The following is an 18,452-nucleotide window of genomic DNA, read 5'->3' as shown; positions in this document are numbered from 1 at the left end:
ACTTTAATACACGAAGTTCTGAGGGGCACCTGAGTGGCTCAGTCAGTTAAGCTTCTAACTCTTGATCTCGGCTCAGGTCACGATCTCACGGTTGGGGAGTTCAAACCCCGTGCTGGGCTTAGCACACTGGTAGCAGAGAGCTTGTTTCGGATTCTCTCTTCTTGCTCCTCCCCCTCTCGCTCTGTCTCTCTCAAAACAAATAAATAAACTTAAAACATGAAGTTTTGAGGAAAAATAAAAAGGATATCTGGTGGTAAAAAGACAAGAAACCCTGGTTTTATTTTTCAATGACTTTTTTTTTTTTTTAAAGTAAGCTGTATGGCCAAAGTGGGGCTTGAACTCACGACCCTGAGATCACGAGTTGCAGGTTCTGCTGAGTCTGCCAGGTGCCCCTAATTTTTCAATGCCTTTAAAAATAAATTATAACTGGGGCACCTGGGTGGCTCAGTCGGTTGAACATCCGACTTCAGCCAGGTCACGATCTCGCAGTCCGTGAGTTCGAGCCCCGCGTCAGGCTCTGTGCTGACAGCTCGGAGCCTGGAGCCTGTTTCAGATTCTGTGTCTCTTTCTCTCTGACCCTCCCCCATTCATGCTCTGTCTCTCTCTGTCTCAAAAATAAATAAACGTTAAAAAAAATTAAAAAAAAATTATAACTGTGCTTAAAGGAAATAAAGACCACCTGAGAATATCCATACATGCTATACCAAAGGTCATTCATGCCTTTAAGCAGATACTGATCCAAATGGAATATACCCCTTTTGGTCAACTGATAATGACCTCCATCTCATATGCAAAAACAAAATATTCCCCCTGGGGCGCACATTAGGAAACAGGAGTAACAAAATTCAAATCATATAAACCTAAATGATAATACACCAGGACTAAAATAAGCCATCCTATTAGAAACCACACATTTTAATAAAAACAAAACCAGCCCACAGCAAAAAAAAATTACAAGTATTTAAGATACTGGTATTAATAACAATGAATGAATCAAAAGTGATGAGGATTTTATTTTGAAATTGTTTTTCTAACTATAAATGAAAAAAAAATAAGTTTATTTATTTTGAGAGAGAGAGAGAGAGAGAGAGAGAGAGAGCGAGCGCGTGCCTGTGCAGGACAGCAGGGCAGGGACAGAGAGAGAGAGGTAGAGAGAGGGAGAATCCCAAGCAGGCTCCGGGCTGTCAGTGTGGGGGGGAAGGGGGGCTCCAATTCACGTACTGTGAGATTCAGAACTGAGCCCAAATCAAGAGCTGGATGCTTAACCGATTGAGCCTTTTTTTAAGATTTTATTTTTAGGTAATCTCTACACCCAACATGGGCTCAAACTCACAACCCTGAGATCAAGAGCCATGTACTCCACCAACTGAGCCAGCCAGGAGCCCCAGAACTTTTTTTTATTTTAATGACATTCATGGACAGTACATGAGTACTACTCTTTTACTGATCAAAGAAAATAAAGTTTTTGAATTAAGGACACAAATAATGTTTGGATTTTTCAAAATACTTTCTATATTTTGCAAAATAACGTTTAAACTATGAATTTTCTATGGAGTACAGATTATGTACTGTATGGTCACTGTTTGAATTTTCTTTAACTCTGAAATATATGATTACTGTAATTAAATCTGAAACATGATGACTAGCGTTGTAACAATGTTTCCTATGCAAAGGAGAGCATCAGTTCTGAAAACTCTACAGATTCATGGGTACAATAAAGGCTTAACTAAATGCCCATCAGAGGAAAAGAACAAAGAACAAATCGATAAATTCTCCAAAGTTAAAAGCTAATAAATCATAGAAGATCAAAGAATCTTAGAACTTAAAGACTGCCACAGATTATTTAATCCAATCAACTCATTTTAGATTTTTTTTTAACGTTCATTTATTTTTGAGAGAGAGAGATAGACTGCGAGCAGGAAAGATGTAGAGAGAGAGGAAGACAGAATCCGAAGCAGGCTCCAGGCTCTGTGCTGTCAGCACAAAGCTCGAGGCTAATAAGCCATGAAATCATGACCTTAGCCAAAGTCGGATGTTTAATGACTGAGCCACCCAGGCACCCGCTGTTTATGGTATTTTAATTCAGAAGTACGGTTTTTTTTGGTAAGTTGATTTATTTTGAGAGACAGCACACAAGAGCACAGGAGGGGGAGAGGGAGAGAGAGTCCCAGGTGGGCCCCACACTATTAGTGCAGAGCCCAATGTGGGACTTGAACCCACAAACTGTGAGATCATGACTTGAGCCAAAATCAAGAGTCAGCCACTTAACTGACTGAGCCATCCAGGTGCCCCAGAAGTATAGGTTTTAAAGAACTGCATTCTAGGGGCACCTGGGTGGTTCAGTCAGTTAAGTGGCCAACTCAGGCTCAGGTCATGATGTCACAGTTCATGAGTTTGAGCCCCATGTCGTGCTCTTTCCTGACAGCTTGGAGTCTGCTAAGGATTCTGTGTCTTCCTCTCTCTCTACCCCTCCCCACTTAAACTCTCTCTCTCTCTCTCTCTCAAACAAACAAACAAACAAACAAACAACAGGGGCACCTGGGTGGCTCAGTCGGTTGAGTGCCCGACTTCGGCTCAGTTCATGATCTCATGGTTCAGTGAGTTCGAGCCCTTTGTTAGGCTCTGTGCTGACAGTTCAGAGCCTGGAGCCTGCTTCAGATTCTGTGTCCCCCTCTCTCTCTGTCCCACCCCTGCTTGTGCTGTCTCTCTCTTTCAAAAATGAATAAACATAAAGAAAATTAAAACAAAATACATTAAAAAAAAAAAAGCAGAAAAAACAAACCAGTAAAAGAACTGTATTCTTCATGTGAAGAAATCACATACTGCTTTAGAGCCATCATCTGCGGGTATCAACAAAACATCAGAGGTCACCTTCTCAGGAAGGCATTCTTAAATAACTCTCCGGAAGTCAGTAGTCATTCAGCACTTCCTTAACTAACAAGCCCACTGACTTTCTGCTTTGTAATGACCCCAAACTCTTTTCTCTTTCAATGTTCATGGTCTCTCTAATCTCACTAGAATGTAAATTCTGCAAGAGGAGGGACTGTTCATCAATGCAGCTCAGTACCTGGCTGGCCAAGCACATGATGTTGCTTCTGTAGCTACTATGGTACATCCCTTTATACCTTGTACTACAGTCATTAATGTGCATGTCTTGCCTCCTAAATGGTCCATAACTTCCTTCAGGGGTGGACCTTGTTCGATTGTTTCCCTCACACCAACTTGTACATAGTATGCACTGAATGGCTGGACCACAACTAGCAGATGATCTTAATGGCTTACAATTCCTGACTCACCTCGAGATTATGACCTAAGCCGAAGTCAGACACTCAACCAACCGAGCCACCCAGGTACCCAAAATTCCTGATTCTTACTGTCAAGGTAAGTAGGATGTGATAAGTTATATGGCCGGCAATTCAGTTCTATCTGGGGGATGCTACCATCAACTTCAATAAATACAACTCCCAATTCTCTAATTATTCCACTTTTTTCTCCAAATCTTCCATGGTCAATGCTATGGCTAACCACCTTCCTCCTTTCCTAACTATTCACAGTTCTTGAAATTCCACCCCACCCCACCTTGCTGCCTTTCAACTCAGAGGAAGGAGACGGCAAAGCTACCAAAACCAACTCATTAGAACATGTGACTTTTGTGACTCACTTTTCTCATTAAAATCTTTGTAAATGAGGTAACTTACTAAGGAGTTTGTTCAACATACATATCAATGTATATTTGTTCAACATACATATCAACATACATATCAATGTATGTTATGTATCTGTAAGTTCTCTATGTTTCTACCTTTTACCTCCTAAATGGATCCAACCTTTTAATGACTTGTTAAACAACCTACACAAGAAAAAGGCCAATAAAAAGTTAACCACAAGTAGTTGAAATTTAAAGCTAATCCAATATTTTTACATGACCTATTTCTTTAAAAAAAATTTTTTTTTACTGTTATTTTTGAGATAGAGAGAGAGAGAGACAGACAGAGCATGAGCAGGCAGAGAGAGAGGGAGACAGGCTCCAGGATCTGAAGCAGGCTCCAGGCTCCAGCTATCAGCACAGAGCCCGACATGGGGCTCAAACTCACCAACTGTGAGATCGTGACCTGGCTGAGGTCAGATGCTCAACCAAATGTGCCACCCAAAAGCCCCTAATGTTACCTATTTCTTAAGAGGGTCTTTTTGTCCGAGCTGCTGGCAATCAATAAACTGTTTTACATTTCACCTCCTCTGGGAGAAGAGGCTTCAGGTAACCAAATGAAATGAAAAGACATGAAGAAGGAGAACCAAAGGATACGTTCAATTTAAGAATACAATCCCCAAACAACCACGTACCAAATATAGTGTAATCGAAAAGGGGGTGGTGATCCTCTGTGTAGTAAGAACTACTAAATACTACATACAGTTCAGAAAAGGCCCTCGTCAGATTAATTTTTAACTCCTTAGCTAATAGGACGGTGAAGCCCTAACCATTATCAAGAACTAGTATCACTTTTATTGTTTCATCAATCAAATACCAATCACAGAGGCAGCAGAGGAGAACGTAACGGTTAAAAACACAGGCTCTGCAGCCAGACTGCTTGGGTCTAAATCCCAGGCCCACCACTGTGCTACCTAGGGCAAGACCCTCATGCTCTCTGACCCTTAATTTTCTCTTAAGTGAAATGAGTATAATAAAAATAATTCCTGCCCCACAGGGTTGCTGTAAGGATTAAAGCAATACTTATGAAGACATGCCTGGAATATCCTAGGTACGTTATCGTCATCATAACAGCTAACATTATATAGAAAGTACACAGCAATAGATATTAGTGACTGGTGTTCTATGTTGAGTGTTAGGACACAGAAACAGAGTCGTAGTAAGTCACAACTGCAGGAGATTCAAATGGCCTGGATTTGTCAATTTTACCACCCAGGTCTAGACTTCAGGATGCCTTCTGAAGGTTTCTGCTCTCTGTGCTTTTCTCACTGGGTATATTCCTATTAAGTTTCTATACACACAATTTTTACCTGCAAATGTTGTTCACATTAAGAATAAAAATTGTCTTGGGGCACCCAGGTGGCTCAGTCAGTTGAGCATCTGACTCTTGGTTTTGGCTCAGGTCATAATCTCGAGGTTAGTGGAATCAAGTCCCAAGTCGGCTCTGCACTGATAATGGAGAGCTTGCTTGGGATTCATTCATTCATTCTCTCTCTCTCTCTCTCTCTCTCCTCTACCCCACTCATTAGTGCAAGAACTCGTACTCTCACTCTCTTAAAATAAACATCATAAAAATAAAAAATAAATTAAAAATGCTGTAAGGAAAATAAGCACGGAAGCAAGTCTCTTAAAGATATCGTGAGATGTAGCAAAACAAACACTACCTGTTGCCAGGAGACCTGAGCTTGATCTGGCTTTGCTGTAGACCTTGGATAAACCACTTAAGCTGCCCGAACCTTAGTTTTTTCACAAGTAAAGTAAAAACAACAAAACTTTCTTCAGTTTTATTGATGGGCTTAAAGTGAAAAAGCAAAAGAATGTATGCTAAAGTGTCCCATACATTCCAGTGTAAAAATACAATGCTTTAAATAGGTATTTTCTTTCATTTGGCAGAATGGTTAGAAAATATAAGATGACAAACAGAAGGCAAAACAAAACTTAAAAAAATTAACTAGACTGTAAGACAATCGTCTAATCCAAAATTGAAAATTGTGGGTTTGCATTAAAAAACAAAACCACAAACATTTATGCCCTCCTGTCCCCAGCCCTCTACCTTCCTCCCTCACAAAAAGAATCCACACCTGTACCCTGTTTTGTTCCACTGGCACACTGGCTTAAAAAAAATAAATAAAAAATCCAGGAGCACCTGGGTGGCTTAGTGGGTTGAGCCTCTGACTCTTGACTTCGGCTCAGGTCATGATCTAATGGTTTGTGGGATGGAACCCCTTGGCAGAGCTTGCTTGGGATGCTCTCGCTCTCTCTCTGTCCTTCTCCAGCTTGTGCACACGTGTCTTCTCTCTCTCAAAAATAAACAAACTTAAAAAAAAAATTCAAACGGCTTTATCTTACATAGTTTAACAGGCCACAACATTCCCTGTTTTAAACATTTCTGCTACCCACTTGACACCTAAAAAGGCATTTGAGTTTGCAAGTCTTTCCAACTATCTTGAACACATAACCATAATATCCTACATAAATGCCATACACGTGATTACTACAACCGTAGCAGTGAAATTTTTTTTTTTTTCTTACTGGCCTATAAGCTCTCTGAGGGCAAGAGCTTTGTCTAATAACCTTTATACTCCCCACAACGTCTAGCACGGACTACTGACAGTAGGCTATCAGAAATTGGTAAAGGGAAGATTTTTTTTCTCCCAGGTCTCAGCTCTAGACATAGCTGTACTTCTTTTCAGCAAACGGTTTCTTCCTTATGGAAACCGGCAATCTATTAATTCCAAAGTGCTGGTTCAGGGGCTGACTCTGGACCGTAGGTATGTTTTGTCTGATCTATGTGGTATTGGCTCAAAAGGTGTTTTAAAACACATCTGTGTCCGGATTCTAAATACTGAGGCAATTCGTATAAAACAAATCCATACCCCTGGTTTCTCCCTCAAATTAGAAGAGTTGAGGTCTGGCTGTCATGCCCAACTGGCAAAGATTAACTGGAGGTGAGGAGTTACTCCCCCCCCCCCTTCCCTGGATAAGTGGTCAGAAGTTGGCTCAGGATTTCATTACACTTGGCTCACTAGGCAGGAGAGCATGGAGACGGCACAAGCTTCAGAATCAGTCTGCTTGCTCTGCATCCTGGCCCCATCACTCGACTAACTGTATGACCTTGGGGCACGTGACCCAACTTCTCTTAGACTCTTTTCTTGTCTGTGAAACAACAACACCTATCACATGGGGCTAAGGTGAGGCCCGAACGTGCTAATGCACGCAAGCACGCAGAAGGTTGCCTGGCAGCGTAGAAAATACTCGACAAATGCCAGCTATCGTTATCTGCCTGGCACTGTCGGGGTTTTCCAACTCTCATGTAAGTGAGGATGTTTCTTTACACAAGCTGCTAGAAAGTTCAGAGATGAATTTATGGCTCCCCGCCATCAAGTGTACCGAAGCTAAGAAATTCAGGTGTATCAACTTCATCAGCCTTCCCTATCCCTGTCTTTTTAAAGCCCCACTAAATCCTTTACCAGAAAAAAAGGGAAGCAGTGGAAAGGTTGTTTTTTTAAGAAATATTACTGTGAAATATTACTTGACACTCCTCCTGTCCCTGAATTAGTTGCACTTAAATGTACTTCTGTGGTAAGCACCTTAAGAGACAAAAACAACCCTATTAGTACATGCATCCCAGGTGAATAGCAATAAATATTTGTGGCTAGATTGATCAAGGAATTTAATGAGGCCTGAGCGTAATCCTTAGCAACAGCCCATGATGGGAATTGATTCCACAACCATTCAAACCCTAGTCAGACAAATCTAGTTTTGAAACCCTGGTTCTGTTCCTACCTGTGTTCCAAATACCTCCAGAAGGCTTGGTTTCTTTATATGTAAAATGGTACATAAAGTTGCCTGACACATATCAGGAGACGTGACAAATGTTCGGATCAAGTTCAATTTCTATTCCAGAGGAGATAAGCAGTTGGACTAAACCACGGTTCGTGACCTCCCCTAATTAGGTTATTCTGCACTGCTGTGCCTGTTAGTCTTTGCGGCTGCAGTTCCCGCTCCGGGGACGACTCCTCCCCATCCCAATTTTCTTCTTCAAGGCCCAAAACAAACGTCAACTTCTCCGTAAAACCTTCCCTTATCCCACCAGTAAAAAAACAACAGCTTCCTTCTCTGCGTTCCAATAAGCACTTTTATACTTGTGTAACACGCACCACCATGCCTGACTCGTCTAATTCGTTATATATACGAACTCCTTAAGGGCAGGGGTCCTGCGCTCATCACCTTCGTCCTGTTTCACTTTCCTACTGCTTCTCCTGGCTATAGGCCAGGAACATCCCATGATCCATAAACAACTTAACGACATACGTTCATTCAGCCAGAGTAAGAGAACTCAACTCTCTGATCTAGCTAAAGCGGCCGTAACCCCTGGGAAACTGTTAAAGTAAACGATAAACAGTACCGAGAAAAGGCAAAGAGTACTATGAGGCCCCAACTCCTCCGGGAAGTGGCCATCAGTCCAGGGGAAGAGTTTGGGAAGCTGTCCGCACCAGCGTACTCCCGCTGCGGGGCACACCTGGGACCTCCTGCTCACGCAGGCCCAACTCGGGCTGGGCAGGCAGTGGGGGACGCACCCTTCAGCCCGCAGGCCCCCTGAGGCCTAAGCAAGCTCCGCGCCGTGACTCAGCCCTTGGCGCCCGCGAACAGCCAGCCGGCCTCCCCTCACCTTGGCCAGCTTCTCGCACTCTGGCAGTCGCTGATCCACCGTGGCGCTGTAGTCCACCTCCATCTTGACGATGCGCCCATCAGCCCGCTCTGAGCCGCCGTCCGCCATGGTCCCGGCTTGAACGTCCCTTGATGTCCCCCTGCTTCGGCCACCACTCGTCACCCACACCGGAAGCCGCCTGCTCACCCACTCAGGCAGTGCGTCGGGAGCCCGCGCGAAGGACCCCCACGAGGCCCCCTGCGCTGGCCGCCAGTCAGGCACTGCCTCAGACAGCCCTGGGGGCGGGGCGGAGGGCGGAGCTCGCCCTCGAGCCTGCAGCTCACGTCCGGTTTTGCCTTGATAACCGACTTTCATCCACGGCTTTTGCGGTGAGAAAAGCTAGTGTAATAGAATAGGCCATCCCATATACTCTTACGTCTCCCTGCTTTGCAAATATTATTTCTCAGAGCCGTGGGCAAGTCGCTTAGCTTTCCTTGGATCTCTGTTTTCTCATCTCTGCATGAGCAGGCTGAAATCCTAAAGAAAAAAGTTTCATCTGGTTGAGAATCTTGGTTTAATCTGTGGGATCTCTCAAAGCTCAAAGAGAAGGTATGACAGCGGCTCAGTAATATAACAAGTACTTTTTGTTTGTTTTCATTTTTACTATAATCCACCACGTGGGTAAGAAGAATCTTTAGAAAGATTTTGTTGACTTTTCTTTGTAGGACTCTTGTGAGCATCAAATGAGATTTTACGCATGCAGGATTATTTCCATTTTTAAGGACCGTGCAAGTTTTCATTATCATCTGCATCGTCTGGGTCCCTATTTAACAGCTTAGGATGCTTGAAAGTGAAAATGAGGTTGTGTGTGGTGTGGTCAAAGTATAAACCGTAGCTTCCAAAGCAAATGGGAAATCTTGGAATGGTCTACCTGTTAGCGAATTAAATCAGCACCAACATCCCTTTTTGTATACTGAATAGACCTCCTTTTATTGTTTTTGTTTGTTTTTACTGTTCTGTAATGAAAATCATGGGTAATATAACCCACCTGCACACATAATTAAACACAACAACAAAACACCCTAGCTGTAAGGTAAAGGAGAAATATCGCAAAATAGCAAAATAATAATACTTCAGAATATAAAGGCTAGGGGCGCCTGGCGGGCTCAGTTGGAGGAGCAGGCAACTCTTGATCTCTGGGTCCTGAGTTCCAGCCCAACCTCAGGTGTAGAGATTACTTACGTAAATAAGTGAATAAACTTCAAAATTTAAAGGCTAAGACATGTCTACTATAGAAAATAAAAAAGAAGCAGTTGTGTGGTTGTTCACACACATAACAACTGTGAAATCAGAAGTTGCAACCTCAATAGGTTGGTTCCCCAACCATCGTAAGGATTTACTGTGGGTGACGTGATTTCTCCAAAATGGTGTACAACTTCTTGGTAAAGTTCTGACTCTGTGAAAGTACAATTTTCCATTGTTTTTTTACATAGAAGAATTCTTAGAAACTTTAGTGTATATTAAAACGTCAAAAAAGAGCATATGTAAAGTGAAGTTCGAGTCTAGGCCTCAGACACGTAAGTGGGTGTCTGGCAGGACATTGAAAAGTCAGGTGGAGGGGCGCCTGGGTGGCTCTGTCGCTTAAGCAGCCGACTTTGGCTCAGGTCGTGATCTCGCCGTTTGTGGGCTGGAGCTCTATGTCCGGGTCTGTGCTGACAGCTCAGAGCCTGCAGGCTGTTTGGAATTTGTGTCTCCCTCTCTCTCTGCCCCTCCCTCACTCACACTCTGTCTTTCTTCTTCAAAATTTGTTAAGGAAAACAAATTTTTTTAAAAGAAAGAAAAATCCGACGGATTGTGGGACAATATTTTACCATGCAGGTTTGTCGCATCGTAGATGTCTGGCATCCCAATTACATGCTGATCCCCCTTACCCCCCAGTGATCGTGACAACCTGAAATACCCACACAAATTTCTAAAACGCATTTCTAGGAGCCAGTATTGTTGAGAGCACTAGGCTGAGCTGTTTCTGGCTCTGTATTGAGTGTGCAGTTGGTTTGGTGAAGAGTAGACAAAGCATTTAGAGGTCTACCGTTTTGTGTCAAGAATGTGAAAAGACAAAAAGTAACAAAGTTGGGGTAGAGTAAATCTGGAGTAAACCCTGGTTTCCAGGACTCAAAAAGTAAGAGTGAGAGAGGGTGGAGAAAACACCAAACTGAAGCCCTTCCTTGCTAGGCCTGGAGGAAATGAACAATGAAAGCACTTTGAAATCTAAGGGAAAGCTTACAAAGGAAGCAACAACAACAAAGTGAAATAAATAAAGAAGAAACCCGGTGAAAGACTGAGCAAGAGAGAAAATAGGTGAGACGGTTACGTAGTGCGGTTACGTAGACGCTTTATAAATCCTTTATTTGTCTGACTCGGACATCGTAAGAAAGAATTTAGTTTCAGGGGAGAAAAATTAGCAAAGAATAAGGAATCTAAAAGGTAGAGATGAAACCTCTATAGAAATGTAAAGAGGGATGGAAATTAAGATGCACACACTGGGGGTGCCCGCGTGGCTCAGCCGTTTAGGCGTCCAACTCTTAATTTTGGCTCAGGTCATGATTTCATGATGCCTGCATTCGAGCCCCTGGGATTCTCGGTCTCCCTCCCTCTGCCTCTCTCTTTCTCTCTCTCAGAACTAAACAAATAAACATTAAAAAGAGAGAGATGGACAACTAGTTGGGACACCTGGCCGGCTCAGTCGGTAGAGCATGCGACTTTTAGTCTTGGGGTTCTGAGTTCAAGCTCCACGTTGGAGCTAGAGATTTAAAAAACAAAGAAATCAGGGTGGTGAGTTTGACCCCCCACTTGAGCAGTAGAGATTACTTAAAAATAAATAACAAAAAAAAGGTGAACGTGCTAGTCCCCCAGCAAGGCTTGACTTTATCACTATTTTTTGTTTTGGTTTGGACTTTATAAACTGAACAAATTTTTCTCTTCCTCATTCTTGAAAGCCTCCTCCTCCCCTTCCCTTTCACTTGTTTTTCTGTGGAATCCTTTGTTCCAAGAACTCAGTACAGATATTGACATGCCGCCCTCAATGTATACTTAGTAACGAGACTCAGACGGCCCCGCCAGCTCTAGTCATGAGACCACCTTGAGGAACCAGGCTGGCAGCGGGGACCAGACTGCTATCCAAATCGCCCAGATCCTGTATTTTCCTATAAAAGCCCTCAGCCCTTTCCCCCAGGAGGGCTTGCAGTCTTGGAGACATTAGTCTGCTGTAACCTCCTTTGCCTGGCAAAGTAGTAAACTATCTTCCTTCTGTATACCCCAACTCTGTCTTCCAGTTCCTGCTCTGAGCACAGACGTCAGTTTTCGACAACAGAGAGAAAAACTGATTGGAAAAGCAGGGGTAATGTATATTATGATACTAATTATTGAAAATAATGTGTCTATATATTATTATTTTTTCCATATTTGGCATCTTTGGCCCGTTCAGCTTATTGGCTGTGCACACATCTGACCCGAAGTTCCCGCCTCTGTGAAGTGAACCTTATAAAGGGGGCGGGAGGGTAGAGGGGAGATAGAAAATAAACATGTAAATAATGTAGCAGGGGTGATAGTGAGTGGGAGGTGGTCAAGGAAGGCCTCGCTAGTGAGCCAAGACCTGAAGTAAGTAAGGGAGTCTTTTTTGGTTTCTTTTTACCTTTTTCTATGTGATCTCTACCCCCAACACGGGGCTGGAACTCACGACCCTTAGACCGGCGTGACCGGAAGTCGTATGCTCCACCAACTGAGCCAGCCAGGTGCCCCAGTAAAGGAGTCTTGCGGATAGTTTGCAGGGGAGAAGATTCCAGGCAGAGGCAGGAGCAAGAACCCTGAGGTTAGAGCAATCAGGTCACCCTGTCTGAAGACCAGAATACGCGAGGGTAGGAGTTACCGGAGATGAAGTTTGGGGCAATTCAACCATTATAAAGACTTTTTTTTTTTTTTTTTTTTTTATGTTTGTTTATTTTGAGAGGGAGAGAGAGAAAGGGAGAATGAGCAGGGGAGGGGCAGAGAGAGAGGGAGACACAGAATCTAAAGCAGGCTCCGTGCTGTCAACACAGAGCCCGTTGCAGGACTTGAACTCACAGAACTGCGAGATCGTGACCTGAGCCAAAGTCGGACGCATAACCGGCTGAGCCACCCAGGTGCCCCAGGACTTGGTTTTTAACCTAAGTAAGATGGGGAGCCAATGGGGGGGTTGGGCGAAGGAGTGGTATGAGCTGACTTACATAGTAAAAGAGTCTCTGCCATGTGGTGACTAGGTTGGGGAGAAGCTGGGAGACTGGCTGGGGGGTTATTGCGGTAGTTCGGGAGGAACACGATGGTGGCCTGGACTAGGGTGGAGGCAGTGGAAGTGGTAAGCAGCAGCTAGATCCTGGATATAATCTGAAGGTGGTGCCAAGATTGTTGGCCTTGAGGGCAGAGAGGTCAACTATGTCGGCAAGATTTTTGGGCTGAGCGTCTGGAAAGATGGAGTTGCCATTTACCAAGGAGGAAGCCGACTGGGGACAATCAAGCCAGGCAGAAAAGGACAGGAGTCCACAGTTTGGGATATGTTAAGTTTGAGGGCCCTATTGGGTATCCAGTGACAGTGACAGTGTTGAAAAGGCAAATGCATGTACAAGGGTCAAATTAGGGGGAGTCATTTGGGCTAGAGGTTTGAAGTTGGGAGTCACGTAACGTAAGCCACAAGGTCTGCGTTACAGAAATGTTCCCGAGGGACGCCTGGGTGGCTCCGTCGGTTGAGCATCCAACTCTCCAATTTGGTGAGCCAAATTTCAGTTCATGATGCCAGGGTTGTGGGATTGAGCCCCACGTTGGGCTGTGTGCTGAGCATGAAGCCTGCTTGAGATTCTTTTCTTTCTCTCCTTCTGTCCCTCTCCCCCATTTGCTTGCTCTCTCTCTCTCTCTCTCTCTCTGTAAAATAAAATTAGGGGCGCCACCTGGGTGGCTGAGTCAGTTAAGTGTTCAACTCAACTTTAGCTCAGGTCATGATCTCATGGTTGTGAGTTCTAGCCCCACATCTGGCTTTGCCCTGACAGCGTGGAGCCTGCTTGGTATTCTCTCTCCCTCTCTGCCCCTCCCCACCCTCAAAATAAATAAGTAAACATTTAAAAAAATGTTCCACAAAAAGTCGAATTACATGCTATTCCTATGGCACTACACTGCTGAGAAATACTATTTCCAGGGGCGCCTGGCTGGACCGGTCGGGAGAGCATGTGACTTGATCATCTTAGGGTCATGAGTTTGAGCCCTATGTTGGGTGTAGAGATAACTTAAAAGTAAAATCTTAAAAAAAAAAAAGAAAAGAAATACTATTTCCAGATCTGTGTTGACATCATTTGATGATACTACGTCAAATATGCTTTGGCATTAAATAGCTACAATCAGTTATGGTTGCATAGGTGCCTCCCTTTAAAGGACACTTAGGATCAAGGACAGTGTCTTCTTTCATCACTAAAACTTCTCTCCAGTGAGTATAGTTACATATAGTCTAAGAATTTATTTCAGATTATTCCAGTGTTTTGCAAATTTCTGTAAAAACAGGAAATACAATAAAAGGACAAATTTATTACTAGCTAATTTATTCATTTTTAAAACCTTAAAAAAATATTTATTTTTGAGAGAGAGAGAGACAGAGCACGAGTAGGGGAGGGGCAGAGAGAGAGGGAGACACAATCCAAAGCAGGCTCCAGGCTCTGAGCTGTCAGCATGGAGCCCCATGTGGGGCTCGAACCCATGAACCGTGAGATCATGACCTGAGCCGAAGTCTGATGCTTAACTGACTAAGCCAACCAGGCGCCCTGCTAATTTATTTTTTTTAAAAAAGACAAAACTATACCTTTGGCCACAGAACTTCCTGTTGTTTTTTTTTTTTTTGTATGTGAAGCAATTTATACCACATCATCATGGATGAATTTTTATTTTATGAGCATTTAATGCACAGCTATAAGCAATTACATGTCAGTTATTCTCTGTATTTAACAGAGGCCTGATAAATGGGTCTACATGTAAGAATTGCCTTGGGACTTGCTTTTTGTAGTTGTGTTAAGAATGAATTTAACATTTGCTTATTTCCTAACAAAATCAGACACACAGGTGTTTAAAACATGCACAAAGGGGAGCCAGGGTGCCTCAGTCAGTTAAATGTCCAAACTCTTGATTTCGGCTCAGGTCATGATTTCACAGTTGGTTCACGGATTTGAGCCTTGCGTCAGGCTCTATGCTGATCGTGCAGAGCCTGGTTGGGATTCTCTCCCTCCCTTTCTGCCCCTCCCCTGCTCGTGATCTCTCTCTCTCAAAATAAATAAACCTAAAACACACACACACACACACACACACACACACACACACACAGAGGCTTAGACTTTGCTGGAATTAAAACAATATTTATTAAAACAAAATTTAATTGCAAAGGATAATATTTGATTTTCAAAAACAGCCCTTGAAAAGGGGGTATGTGAAATGGACACAGGAACCTGGGAGAGCTACCACAGCTTGTCCACAGCAGAAACGATCTGAGCAAGAAAACTCACACAGTATTCAGTTGTTACTCAGAGTATAAAATAAATATAGATTATTGAATGAATAAATAAATGGAGAAGAGACAAATCTCACAGAACGTCCCATTATATATGTAGATACCCTCTCCTCAGGACACAGGCTTAATTCTCCCTCCCTTGATTGTGGGCTGGACCTAATGACTTACTTCCAAAGAACAGAGCATGGAAAGGGAAAAATAGTAATTTTATGGTGGAAAAAAAATGGGCAGACATGACCTTAACCAAGTGATCAAGGTTAAAATCAAGCCCTTTTTCAAGGGCCACTTTGGTAATGTGAAGAGAAGCATGGGAATGAGAAGGTACATCTTTATGTTACTATGGTGTAACAGTTTTGTCTTATCCTTCTCTCCTTAGCCCCAATTTTGACAAGTTGAAAGTCAGTCTCTCCCAAAGCTTCTTCTTGGAGAAGCGAAACATTTAGATAAGATTAACGAATGTTACACAGATACAGCAGGTCTCCGCAGCAAGACTTGCCCCCTCCATATGCACCCCCATATTTGGCAGTGTGTGTGTGGGGGGGGGTGGGGGCGGATGATACTGATACTCAGTGGGTCGAGATCAGGAATGTTGCTGAGTATCCTACAGTGACCTCCACAACAAAGAATTAACCTGGCACCAGGGGCCAAGTAGCTCGGAGGTTGAGAACCCTGAACTAATATATACACACATCTAATAGATGTTTATTAGGTACCTACACTACCCCTTCTAGCAGAAAACAGTTTCCAGATGATTCAGGGAGGATATGGTCTGTGTCCTCTGGAAGCTTAAAACCATTTCGGGCAGTTGGAGAACAGGTGGCATTTTGTATACAAAGGCCACACTTGTATAACAAACCAGAACCAAAAATGAATAGTCCAGATAAATGTTCTGGGCAGCTAGAAAGGTAAAGAATTGTCTGGAATGGTTCTGTGTAGGAGATGGGACTTTGAATGGGCTTTGACAAGCCCACACAACTTAGAGAGTAGAAAAGAGGAAGATGGAAGAAACTGTAATATTTTACTTCAGCAGTGCCAGGGATATTCTAGGAATAAAACATGACTTGAACGGTCACAAAGACTGTTGCTACATTCTTCTTTCAGATGTAACTTACAGGGTGGGTCCTATTTTTATTCACAGGGACTGAGAAAGGTTTCAGTGTGTGTGTGGGGTGCACATAATCAGAATCCAGGTGAAGACAATGGATTGAAAAAGCTCCTTAGAGGATCGGTTTTGATGTGCACCTCCCCCACCTCACCTTCTGAGAACCCGTGCCTTCACAGCTTGTCACTTATCCAAGAATATATGCTGTCAGAGACTTGTATAGGCTGATACTCTTTTCTTACTGCTCATGTCATTCCTCACTGATAACTCTTTGTTCCTCTTTTTGCTTTGTGCCCCATCCTATTTTTTAATATGTGATAATCAGTAACTGTAGATTATACAGTTGTTAATGTATCATCACACTATTCCCTTTTTAAAACTTTTTAAAAGTTTATTTATTTTGAGAGACAGAGACACAGAGAGAGAGAGAACATGCAAATGGGAGAGGGGCAGAGAGAGAGAGAGAGAGAGAGAGAGAGAGAGAGAATCCCAAGCATGCTCTGCACTGTAAGCACAGAGTCCTACATGGGGCTCGAACCCAGCAACCCTGACATCATGACCTGAGCCGAAATCAAGAGTCAGACATTCAACCCACTGAGCCATCCAGGCACCCCTCATCAGTACTATTCCTGGTGATGATAGCAACACCTTCAAAGCTCTTTGGCAGTAGATATTGGGGATTCCACTGGTGGAAAAGAAACAAAGATGGAATTCTTGCCAGACTCTTGCTGACGAGAGGACTGAGAACATTTTAAACAGCGTATCTGACCAGTAGATGGCGCTCTCCTCCCTTTGTGCGATTGCATTATGAATGAATAAGCTCTCCCTTTGCCCTCCCCTCCCCCAAGCACTGTTGTAGTGAAAACGGATTCTCCCCAAGTCCTTACCGAATCTTCAAAATTCATCGTCTTTTCTTTCTGTGCTAATTCAGATCCTCCTCATAGGTCTCCTGTAGTGTTCTAATAACCAATAACCTCCTGCCTCTGGTATCTTTCTGCCTTGTCCCATCCAATACACTGTCCTCAGAGTCACTTTCCAAAAACAGACTGCTGAAAGATGGTGTCATGGGGGAAGAACTGGGGGGAGGGATTCTCTGTGAAGGCAGTGACAGGAGCAGAAGGGTCAAGGTAAAGTGGATGCCTTCCCAGGCCAACAGATTTGTCTCACTTGGCTGCAGAAGGACAGGGGAAAGGTAACTGGCGAACAGGGGAAAGGTAGATTCAGAGCCTTGATCTTCCTGCCAAGGAATTTTAACGGGCTCAGTAGGCCACAGAGAATCAGCGAGAGGTTTTGAAGGTGGCAGGATTAGTGCAGTGCTTGAACAAGATTAATGTGACCAGGCATGCGGATGGACTGAATGAAAAGGAAGTTCAGGCAGCTTACCAGAGTCAGGAGAGAAGTGTATAAAGCGTAATTTGCAGTTTGGGAAGTGAGGGGAGGGAGTTCCTCAACCTTCATATCAATTTCAGTAAAAAACAAACACAAACAAACAGTTACAGAATCAATGTCAGGAAACATCTAGGAAGCTAGGAATATATCTACCCGTTCTGATGTCCTGTGTGCATGTGTATGTGTGGCTAGCCAGCACATCGCCTCGCTGCCTCTGGGAAGAGGACTGGGTACCAGAAGCGAAGCCGCTACACTTGTTTTCAAGTAAGAAGTAGGAAAAAAGGAAAAACAGCTTGAGCTTCCGTATCACAGGCTTTCAATGTGTTATTATTCACCACTACGGTGTCGGTGTCAGATTTAGATTTTCCACTTCGAGGAATTTGGTTTGGCTTTAATTAGTTGCTGTGAATTATTTCGGGGCCAACTCTGGGAAGCATCTATCTAGAAAAATAGTTGTCACTAAAATATAAACTGGATATAGGGTGTTGTTTTTCTATGAGGCTTTGTATCATGTTCACACAGTTATAAATTCCCTCCAGCCATCTGGGATGATTTTTGCCACAGCCCACCATAGTTCTTCTGGTTAACTATTTATTAATCATAATTTTAAATACTGTGACACTGAGATCATCCGCAGCACCATCCAAGCTCTGTGGGTAGCGGCGGGACTCTAGAGCACAAATATTTCCTCTGAGAAAAGATGATGCTTTGCTGGTTATTCTGCACAGAGGCAAACGATGCATTTTTTTCATCCAGCAACTTTTCAGAAAAACAAGCTTAAAAATACCAGACAAATGAAAAACAGACTTCAGCAGTTACATGCAGCTTCCTGAGTAACTGAAGAATGTGCCTCTTGTGGTTAAAACGAGGGATCTGTTTAATATGGATGAAATACCAACACGCCAGGCATTTTCATTGACATTTCACTGTGACTTTTTGAACTTAGGAGTGCTGACAGGAAAACCTCTTCTTGCAGCCCTGTGGACCGGGAGAGGTAAAAGGCTATGTCCGGTTCACGTTCCCTCTGGTC

The 18,452-nt window shown here is 43.3% G+C and overlaps 2 protein-coding genes across 7 annotated transcripts in view; one reads left to right on the top strand and one right to left on the bottom strand.

Moving 5' to 3' along the window:
* PSMD12 (proteasome 26S subunit, non-ATPase 12) overlaps nucleotides 1-8,512 on the bottom strand; it is a 28,325-nt gene extending 19,813 nt beyond the window's left edge. Inside the window, exon 1 of the mRNA XM_003997073.5 lies at nucleotides 8,379-8,512. Within this exon, the coding sequence (XP_003997122.1) occupies nucleotides 8,379-8,486 (108 nt within the window). The 5' untranslated portion in view covers nucleotides 8,487-8,512. The remainder of the gene's footprint in view (nucleotides 1-8,378) is intronic.
* Nucleotides 8,510-18,452, top strand: part of PITPNC1 (phosphatidylinositol transfer protein cytoplasmic 1) — a 275,970-nt gene continuing 266,027 nt past the window's right edge. For 2 of the 6 annotated variants that reach the window (XM_045044220.1, XM_045044222.1), the window contains exon 1: nucleotides 8,510-8,746. In XM_045044220.1, coding sequence (XP_044900155.1) covers nucleotides 8,510-8,746 — 237 coding nt within the window. The other 4 variants (XM_019818129.3, XM_045044223.1, XM_019818128.3 and 1 more) reach the window with 4 other exon arrangements.

The sequence above is a fragment of the Felis catus genome, chromosome E1 (genome assembly GCF_018350175.1).
Source record: "Felis catus isolate Fca126 chromosome E1, F.catus_Fca126_mat1.0, whole genome shotgun sequence".
Taxonomy (NCBI): Eukaryota; Metazoa; Chordata; class Mammalia; order Carnivora; family Felidae; genus Felis; species Felis catus.
Note: the sequence above shows the minus strand (reverse complement) of the source record. Positions and strands in the feature narration are given on the sequence as shown.